Source organism: Panthera pardus, unplaced genomic scaffold (assembly GCF_024362965.1).
Source record: "Panthera pardus isolate Hobbes unplaced genomic scaffold, ASM2436296v1 HiC_scaffold_27, whole genome shotgun sequence".
Classification (NCBI taxonomy): Eukaryota; Metazoa; Chordata; class Mammalia; order Carnivora; family Felidae; genus Panthera; species Panthera pardus.
The window spans coordinates 28,924,449-28,935,116 of record NW_026526843.1 but is presented as its reverse complement, the minus strand read 5'-3'; the positions used below and the strand labels follow the sequence as shown (position 1 = coordinate 28,935,116).

General features: G+C 36.4%; 1 protein-coding gene across 6 annotated transcripts in view; it reads right to left on the bottom strand.

Moving 5' to 3' along the window:
- Positions 1–4,111: 4,111 nt before the first annotated feature.
- CUL4B (cullin 4B) overlaps positions 4,112–10,668 on the bottom strand; it is a 40,667-nt gene continuing 34,110 nt past the window's right edge. For all 6 annotated transcript variants that reach the window (XM_019421831.2, XM_019421834.2, XM_019421832.2 and 3 more), the window contains 4 exons: positions 10,228–10,333; positions 8,955–9,127; positions 7,383–7,535; positions 4,112–4,665 (listed from right to left, as the gene is read on the bottom strand). In XM_019421831.2, the coding sequence (XP_019277376.1) occupies positions 4,570–4,665; positions 7,383–7,535; positions 8,955–9,127; positions 10,228–10,333 (528 nt within the window). In that variant the 3' untranslated portion in view covers positions 4,112–4,569. The remainder of the gene's footprint in view (positions 4,666–7,382; positions 7,536–8,954; positions 9,128–10,227; positions 10,334–10,668) is intronic.

The following is a 10,668-nucleotide window of genomic DNA, read 5'->3' as shown; positions in this document are numbered from 1 at the left end:
AATGAACTCTTAAGTAAAAAACTGTACAAGAGACAAGGAACGATAATATATATTAAGGGTCGATATATCAAAAAGAACAATCAGGGGTGCCTGGGTGGCTCAGTGGGTTAAGCACCAACTTCGGCTCAGGTCATGATCTCACAGTATGTGAGTTCAAGCCCCGTGCTGGGCTCTGTGCTGACAGCTCAGAGCCTGGAAGCTGCTTCAGATTCTTTATCTCCCTCTCTCTCTGCCCCTTCCCTGCTCACACTCTACCTCTCAAAAATAAATGAATGTTAAAAAAAGTTTTTAAAAACCACTGTGAACAATTGTACACCAACAAATTGGATAACCAAAATGAAATCAACAAACTCCTAGAGACAAAACACTGTATCTGACTCAAGAAGAAACAGAAAACCTGAACAGATCTATGAGCAAAGAGACTGAATGAATTAAAAATTTCTCCACAGAGAAAAGCCCAGAACCAGATATCTCTACGGGTGCAAATATTTAAAGAATTAACACCAACCCTTCTCAAAGTTGTCAAAAAACAGAGGAGGAAATAACACTGTGTAACTATTTCAACTGATAGCAAAGCCAAAGACACAAGATTACTACAGACCAATCAATATCCCTTATGAATATATAACGCAAAAATCCTCATCAAAATACTAGCAACCCAAAATGACAACATATTAAAAAGATTATACACCATGATGAAGTGGGATTTATGTCAGGCATGCAAAGGTGGTTCAACATATGAAAACCAATAGATGTAATACACCAATTTAATAGAACAAAGGAAAAAAGTCACAATTGTCTGAATTGATGCAGAAAAAGCATTGGACAAATCTCAACAGTCTTTAATGACAGGAACTCAGAAACCTAAGAATAAAAGATGATAAAGAGCATTTGTGGAGCACCCACAGCTAACATCATACTTAACAGCAAAAGACTGAAAGCTTTCCCCCTAAGATGATGAACAAGACAAGGATGCCTGCTTTAGCCACTTCTATTCAACATCATATTGGGAGCTCCAGACAGAGATAGTAGGTAGGCAAGTAAAAGAAATAAAACACACCCACATTGGAAAGGAAAAAGCAAAAACTTAACTCTATTCACAGACAATAGAAAATCCTTAAAAATCCACAAAAATATATTAGACCCAATAATCAAATTCAGCAAAGTTATAGGGTGTAAGATAAACACACAAAAAAATTGTGTATGGGTCACCTGGCTGGCTCAGTCAGTAGAGCATGCAACTTTTGATCTCAGGGTTGTGAGTTTGAGTCCCACGTTGGATGTAGAAATTACTTAAAAATAAGATTAAAAAAAATTGTATGTGCTAGCAATGAACAATCTGAAAAATAAAGAAAACAATTCAATTTGCAAGAGCATCAAAACAAAATACATAGAAATACGTTTTAATGTTCGTTTATCCTGATAGAGAGCATGCTAGCGCAAGCGTGAGGGAAGGGCAGAGAGAAGTGGGGGGAGAGAATCCCAAGCAGGTTTCACGCTGCCACCATAGAGGCCAATAAGGGGTTTGACCTCACGAACCGTGAGATCATGACCTGAGCCAAAATCAAGAGTCAGACACAACCAAATGAGCCACCCAGGCACCCCTGCTCTTTTCTTTTTAATGGACAATTTACTTTGGCAATTTTATGTAGATGATGGAACAGAACACATTTATAACACGTCCTGCCATTCACAGCATAAATCAGAATGGTCATTAAAATAAAAAAAAAAAACAGCTAATGTAAAAAAAGATGTATGGATACAAAGATTAAAAAACAAGCTTTTGAAAATCTTGAGACACAGTTGCCTAAACAGCATCAACTAGTTTCCTGAACTGTACACACATGTACAAAGAGAAGAATTTTCAAGAGTATGGCAAGACCTAATGTTAAGACTGTTCAGCAGACTCACAAACTGGGTTCAAAAAAAGCTTCCTGATTCCTGGCTTGGTAAGGTTCTTGAGGAGCATCTTAACAGTGAGAGTGTATGACCTAGAATTCATATGAATAGAAAAGGAAGATCAAGTGCCGTTACTAAAAACGAAAGTATTTTATCTTTTATTCTTCCCTCAACGTAAATCTAGTTTCATGGTGACTTTATGAAACTATTAAACTTTTGAGAATTTGAATGAAACCGTGTTTATACTTGCACTTGATTTTTCTACAATATTGACACTAAAGAATAAATACTCACCTTGAGAATTCCTGAGAATTTGACTCACCCTCCTTCACATTCCTATAGCATTATCACCAAACCACCACAAACATAAAAAAGAGAAAATTTTAAATAACAAAATTGACAAATATGAATGCATGAAGTCATTAGGAAGATGCAAAGTTTGTGGTTTCATAACTTTCTTACAATACTTCAGTTTTAAAGATCTTCTCCAGAAACTTTTTTTAAATAAAAGTTTTATTGGAGAAAAATAGAACCACCACGTACACAGGGAAAAGAGCACAAAAATTTAACTGATACAGAACAACTGAAAGTCACAATTACCCAATGTTTTTTGCAATTACTTGTCAATTTCTTAAACAGCTCCCTTCAACTTTTTTTTAATAGTCTTGCCAATTTTTCAGTTGAAACAGCATCAAGTTTTCAAAAAATTAAGAGCCTCAGGGAAGGGACCAGCTTTCAAGATAACAAAAGTGACACCAAGAGTCTCCTCCTAACAGGGACCAATTCTACCTAGAAATTCCCTAAAAGGAACTATTGAGTATTGTGGGATAGTCTGTATATCTCAGAGACCACCTGGGATGAGTTAGAACACTGACAGAGATGGTCCAGTGTGGAGAGAGGACAAACAAAATAACTGCATTTCCTTGTCAGATGAGCTCATGCAAGGAAACCAGGGAGAAGCTGAGAAAATACAGACAATGGCCACACTCAAAAATAATCAGGAAGGCATTCTAAATACCACATATTGTTAACAGTGTGCAAGTTGATGCAATCAGAGAAACAGGCAACTTTTTAATAACAGCTGGTCACAGGTCTTGAGAACTCAAGAAAACAATCAATAGTAGACACAAGAGCCAAATGTCTCCTCGGTTGATGGTTAGGATCTAGGTATTTTTTCTAATGGCTCCAAATAGTCAAGGAAATCTACTGTTGCCAAAAACATCAAAGCAATTCTGATTTTTAAAAATCCAAACAAATTTTCTGCTTCTCCTCCAAGATCAATTCTCAAGGAAAAACCAACAAGCAAAAAAAAAAAAAAAAAAAAAAAAACAAAAAAAACCCACAAAAACAAAAAAACCCAACTGATGCTACAGAGAAGCCTTTTTACTCACATTACCAATTTGAATAACAATACTTTTGCTATTTTCTATGTATGAACAATCCTAGGACATTCCCCTGAAAAGTAGATGTCCAGTGGCTGGCTATGAGAACTCTTCAAGAAATTTTGAAAGGAGTAAGATGAACATAATACAGATTTTGGAATTCCTGACTAGGAGGTATATAGGGAAAATAAAGGAAGAGGACCTTTATATCTAGGTCTTTAGGAAGTCAGAAGAAGGATGAAAGGTTTATTTAGCAACAAAAAGGAGTTGGGGTGCTTCCCAAAAAAACTTTGGTAGAGAAAATAGGAATGCTAAATCCTAGGAAGCCTGTAACAATCTAACAATTGGTCCAAGTTAAAGATAAAACTGTCCAAACAACATTAAAGTCTAAAGGAAGTTGAAAACTAGTTGATGATTTTTGCTTCTGTAAAAATTTACAAAACACATGGGTTTTGGTCTCTTTTGCAATGTTCATATCGTATTCACTTTTCATATGAAGAGTTGGATTTTTTTCTCTCTTACCATATCTTCCAGTACAGCTGATCAGCAATTTTCTATTTCAGCTATTTTTATAAGTACCTGTTAATCAGAACAGTAAACTCAGGGCTAAGCCATATACACACATCCCACAGTCATAGATGGAACACCTTAGGATGTGTATATACAAGAGATTACATAAGCAACTGTCCCTCTACTTGAAAACTTGTTTCCAAATAAGTTTTTTTAAACATCCCTTTCAGTGTAACAGAACATTACTTAGTAAAATATCAATAGCTACGACAACTTATTTTTCTTTTCAAGGGAAATCACAAAACATGTGAACAACCAAGTCCAGGGTGGTTTTTCTATTTGATAAATACATCCAGAACTCTGTACAGTAAATAAAGTTTGCATGCAGTTTAAGTATCTTTAAATGACATTTTAAGCAAATAAACCTTTTGCTTCATAATTAATGGTGTATAAGAACCCCCCCCTCTTTTTTTTTTTAATAGCCTTAGGGACCTCTTTCCCAGTTCCAAAGAGGAATCATGAAGACCAGGTACTTTCTTAAGAATTTTCTGCACATCATACTAAATAACATGCAAAGAGTTCAACAACATTCTTCTTAAAGGTTAAGTATTAACTCTTTAAATGGGCATGTTAACCACTGAAAAAGTCGACTCAACTATTTCCATTACACTGCTTCATTTGGTCATTGGTAGTATAAAAGAAGTCAAATAATATAGGATCAACAGGTTAGTTTATCCACTGCTACTGTATATGATACCAAATACTCAGAGGCCAATGTTTATGCAATATAATTGTATTGGTTTGGATTTTCTTTATCTCTTTCCATGTAATCCCGATCAATTAAGGATTCTATTCTCTTCTTAAGATCAGCAGGCTGTAAAAGAAGGCAAATTTTCAGTGCAAACCTCATCATCATTGGCTCAAGCCCATGTACCAACACCCCATTAAAAAATTTTTTTGGCTGACTAATTTAATGTATTTTATCTCCTTACTTTTTTAAAGAAAAAAAATACAATGAAAATAAAACCAGATTAAGAAATGTTTTTATACTGTACATATACTGTCACGTCTTGTCATATCATTATACAATACTGTTACTTTTCTATTTTAAAGATAGCTTTAAAATTTTTTTTAATGTTTATTTTTTATTTTTTGAGAAAGAGAGCTAGAACATGAGTGGGGGAGGGGCAGAGACAGAAAGGGAAACACAGAATCTGAAGCAGGATCCAGGCTCTGAACTGTTAGCACAGAGCCTGACACGGGGCCCAAAAACTATGAGATCATGACCTGAGCTGGAGTCAGACTGAGCTACCCAGGCAACCCAAAGGAAGTCTTTTAAGAACCAGCTATTTTCAGGGAGCCTGGGTGGCTCAGTTGGTTAAGTGTCCAACTCTTGATTTTGGCTCAGGTCATGATTTCACGGTTCATGAGTTCAAGCCCTACATCAGGCTCTGCACTGTCAGCACGGGATTGGGATTCTCTCTCCCTTCTCTGCCCCTCCCCTGCTCGCATTCTCTCTAAATAAATAAAACATTTAAAAAAAAAAAAAAGAACCAGCTATTCTCTGCACAAATACAAAAGACTAACTTATCGTAACTTCACAGGAGGAATACATTACAGTTTAGGAACCAGAATGCTATTTAGTTTTGCTAAGAGAGTCTGAAAAGACCAAGTAGACCTTAAATTTGGGCAAAAGGTAGTTCTCAAAGTCAGGTTGTATTTTTATAAATTAAGATTTAAAAAATGTACTGCAGAAAACACTATTTACAAAAATACTACAACAAATGGTCTGATAAGTGAATTACCATTTCATTATTCAGGTCTCTGTATTTCAGGTTTAAGATTTACCTGTTATCTACTATAAACAATTTGGATATCTGAACTCTACCTATGGTTGAAAAATCAAGAAAGCTTATAACTTGTTCTCATGTTTGCATTCTTAGCTCTTGGATGACAAAATCTCATTGTCTTTTGTATCTAGCCTATAAAAAAAAATGTTATCTTGCTAATAGAGTTTTTCAGATTGCATAAAATGGCCACTTGAGAAGGCTGAAGAAGGAAAGTGGTCTGATGGGGAAGCCAAAAAACAGTATTACAGAAATCCTTTAATTGCCGTAGCACCAGTGATCTCTTTGGCTGGAGGTGAAATGGTTGTAAGGCAGAGCATATGGATAAGAGCATGGTAACGAGAAGGCAGTATTAGATTTGGAGAAGAGAGAAAGCCTGTCTTATTAGCATTAATTGCTAATGAGCACTTACTACATGCCAGGCCCAAAGCTAATTAAGTTTTGTACATATATCATACCTCATTTAAGCCTCACAATAAACCTACGATTTATTTATTTTTTTTTTAATTTTTTTTAACATTTATTTATTTTTGAGACAGAGACAGAGCATGAATGGGGGAGGGTCAGAGAGAGAGGGAGACACAGAACCCGAAACAGGCTCCAGGCTCTGAGTGGTCAGCACAGAGCCTGACGCGGGGCTCGAACTCACAGACCGCGAGATCCTGACCTGAGCCGAAGTCGGACGCCCAACCGACTGAGCCACCCAGGCGCCCCTAAACCTACGATTTAAATAGATTATCTCCATTTTACAAAACAAGACGAAGTGATTTACCTAAGCCTAAAGCTCATGAGAACCTCAAGAGCCAAGAGTTTATCCAAACTCTATGAAGTCTTTATCATAACAAAGGTTTGGAAATCTTCTCAAAAAAAAAAAAATTGAAAAATAGGCCAGTAAAACACCACATTGTCTAAGCCACTTTAATATTGAACATCTACACTGGAACATGTCCATTTAATGACCAATTTCAGGTTGCCAGAACTGCTAAACTTCTCAAAAAGATGCCTAATGATGGCTAGTTATCTGTATAGAATTTTTTCTTTAAAGTTTATTAATTTTGAGGCGGGAAGGGGCAGACAAGAGGGAGAGAGAATCCCAAGTATGCTCCCCACTGTTAGCACAGAGCCCAATGCGAGGCACGAACTCAAGAACAGTGAGATCATGACTTGAACTGAGCCGCCCAGGAACCCCTGTCTCTATAGTTTTTAATGGACACTTACATAAGCTAAATAAAACAAGATATAACTGAAAATAACCAAATCTGTCAAAATATCAAAGTAGTTCAAAAAGAAAATATAAACAAAAATAAAACAAGATCAAAAGAAATAACATGAATGAACCTGAAAATTTTGCATTTAGCAGCTAAACTTTCAGGTATAAGAAGAGCTCTTATAAATAGTTTTCCCTGTTGTCACAGCTATCCACATATGATAACAAAGGGTTTTTTTGTGGGGGGGAATCACAGATATATGAGCAGGAGAAATCAATCTATGTTTTTAAGATTCATGTCTGGGGACGCCTAGGTGGCTCAGTTGATTAAGTGTCCAACTCTTGGGTTTCAGCTCAGGTCACGATCTCTGTTAGTTTGAGCCCCACGCTGGGCTCCACACTGACAGCGCGGAGTCTGCTTGGGATTCTCTCTCCCTCTCTCAAAATAAATAAACTTAAAAGAAAAGATTCGTGCCTGAAAATCTGACATGTTCTTTTTATGTAACAAGCTCAATACAAAAATATACAAGTACCTACCTTTACTGGAAATTTCAACTGGTTGTACACTTCTGAAACAAGAAGATTGTGGCTAAGCGTCTTTCTCATCTTCATGATTCGAACAATTGCAGCATCAATTTGGTACTGTCTGTCCTGAAATACTCTTTCTGTAGTGCTTGCTTGTTCTTCAACCTAACAACAAAATTTTTTCAAACTTAGGAACTGCACCTTAAGTGAAATTTGCTTACACAAACTGAAAATTTTAGGGCCATGACATACTGTTAATTAATGATTTAAATATATTGAATTATTTACAGAATGCTTATAAATACAGACGATGACAGTAAAAACAATACCTTTCTGTCCTAATTATATTGTCCTGTACCAATGAAGTAATGCCAATATTGGTTAATGTGTCATAAGGGGTTATTGACCAGATTTCTTTATGACATTAGCTTTTCCGTAGAAGTGATGGACTCTGATCTCTGACTTAAAGTATGGTACTAACTGGAGTCAAACTTTTTAAAAATTATTTTATAATACATAAATCAGAAATGCAGTGTTAAGTTATTATAGTTGTTCAAAACCACCAGAAATTTAGGTTGTTTATGAGTCAGTTTATCAATTTTAATGCTAAGGCAAAAATGTTCATCTTTAGCACCTAAGAGTTTGGGCTTTTTGCAGCCCATTTCTTTCTGATACAGCATAAATGTTGTAAAAGGACACAGTAATCTTCTAAGGGAATATGACACCTTTGATGTGAATGTGTATAAAACAGGAACTTGTCTGAGATACTGCCCTCTGTCTCACATTAAAATTTTTCCTCATGTACTGCATTAAACCTTTGGAACTGAAACCAAATGATGTCAGGAAATGCCGCAGTTGTTTGTTTCCACAATACAAGTCCCTTACAAATTCAAATAGCAGAAACAAAAACTTCACTGTTAATCAAAGAAATACTAACTAAATCATCCAGAGTTTTCACCCAGCAAATTGGTGCAGATTTAAAAAGTAAAACAATCTTTAGTGCTGCTGGTGAGGGCACCAGTAAGACAGGCATTCTTGTTGCTAGACAGAGTATAAATTAGTCCAGTCTTTCTAGAACACAATACAACATCAGTTTTAAGATTCTTAAATTGTTCATACTCTTTAACCCAAAAAATACGTACCTCCATGAATTTATCATAAAGGAAGTCTCAGAGAGATTAAAGCACAAAGATATTTCTGGCAGTTTTGTTTACAGCACTAAGAAATTAAGAATTTAATCGTCCAGCAGGCATTGGTTGAATAAATTATAATGGCCATGTAAAAGAACACTGTGTAGCCACTTGACATTTTATGAAGATATTTAAGGGCATAGAATATTCTAAAGATTTAATATTAAGCAAAAAAAGCAGAATACAGAACTATCTTGAGTATCAGGCCCAGTTGTGTGTACTTCCCCCCCCACCCCAAAATACTGCAAGATCAAGTACTGAAATATACTGAGCTAAATATAAGCACAGAAAACGCTAGTGCCAATAGTACAGGTATGAAACCTTCTTTATACATTTTTATTACGAACACATGTAATTCCAGTGCATCGGGACAAGGAGAATGCAAAAGAGATACCGTTTCTTTCATCTGGATTTGATTGATCTTTATCCTGAAAAGTTTGTGTTTGAAATCATCATTACAAATGAACTTGTCACCATCTTCAATATCTTTGCCCTTTGGATTTTTTGCCAGAACTCTAGCTTTGCCACAGGCCAATGACTGCAGTGTTCTCCTTAATTCTCCATCCTCTGAAGAAGAAATAGTGGATTATTTGTTACTAGCTCATCAACATAAACAGCTACGTTCATCTCAATCTAGCTTCTACCCCATCCCTCGATTAAAACTGTTTCCTTTTTTCCCCAAGGTCAATGTCTTCCTCTTTGCCCTATCCAATGGCCTTTTTCCTGTGGTTCTCTAAAGGCTCCAATTATTCCACGTGAATAACTACCAAATCTTCAGAAATGACATCTCACTTCCTTCTAGTCCCACATTCAAAAGACACCTCCACTTGGCTGTTTATCAACTCCAATATGTCTAAAATTTTATTCATTATCTTCCCCATAAAACTGTATATTCTTTCTAATTGTTAGTCCTGAAACTACCAATCCACTCTGGTGAGAAACCCTGGCATCATCTTTTAACTGTCCTTCCCCTTTTTCCTTCATGTACCTAGTAGCTGCTTCCTTAGAGATTGATGCCTCTTATCCATTCTCGTTGGCCTCATTCAAATCGAAGCCCCTTATCGGTTTAAGCCTGAATTACCCCGACTAGTTTCTGGACTGGCATCTCTTCATCCTCCAAGCTGCCCTATTGTCTATTGATTCCAGGTAAGTTGTGTAAATAAGCCACTTTCATGATGTCTCATACTTGAGACCCTACAATGCAGGTTTCATTTGCTAGATCTTCAAGGCTCTCCATGATCAGGCTCTATTCATCTTACCTACCCTTGTTATCTCACTATTCGATGCTGCAGTTACATTCTTCGTGAATCCTGCCCACACTGTGCTCATTCTTACCAAGACTTTTCTCACACTATCTCCCCTGGCAGCATATGCCACCTCCCTAACTAAAACTTGAAGGCCACCTCAAATATCACCTCCTTCATGAAGGATTTCCCAATTATGCCAGCCCACAGACGTTTCTTGCTTCACTAAACTCTTAACACAGTCCTAGTCAGATTGATACTTATTGGCTGTGAAATTATTACAAATGTCATTTTTCCCTTTCCCCATGATTATGAGTGCTAAGAGGGATTATTCCTTTGTATCCCCCCAGAGCTCTTAACCTTAGTGGAATGCACACAGCAGACACTGAATAATGCTTGCTAATTGATTGACTCAACACAAACCTATTCCAGTAGCCTGCTTGATCTCTTCTAAACTGAACTCCTCTCCCTCATTAAACATTAGCAGCACCAGGGTTTGAAAGAGAGAGACCTGGAGTTCTTTTTTACCCTGTTGGAGAAACAGCAGAGTTTAGCCATCATTTTTTAAAAAACACATGAAAATTAATCAAATCATCAATAATCTTTAACAGGAAAAGCATTTTTTCATTCAGTGGATTTTGAAACGTGGATTAACATTATACAGAAAAGCCAGTACATTCAGTGTAGGGTTTAGGTGTGATCCTACCTGAAATAGAAAAGAAGGATTAGGTGACCTTATTATGGGTCTTTTTTAAAATGTCTTGTAATTAAAACAGAACAACAAAGTAATGAAAATTAATAACTTGGCCTTATTGCCTGGGTGGCTCAGTCAGTTAAGCATCCAACTTCGGTCTAGGTCACGGT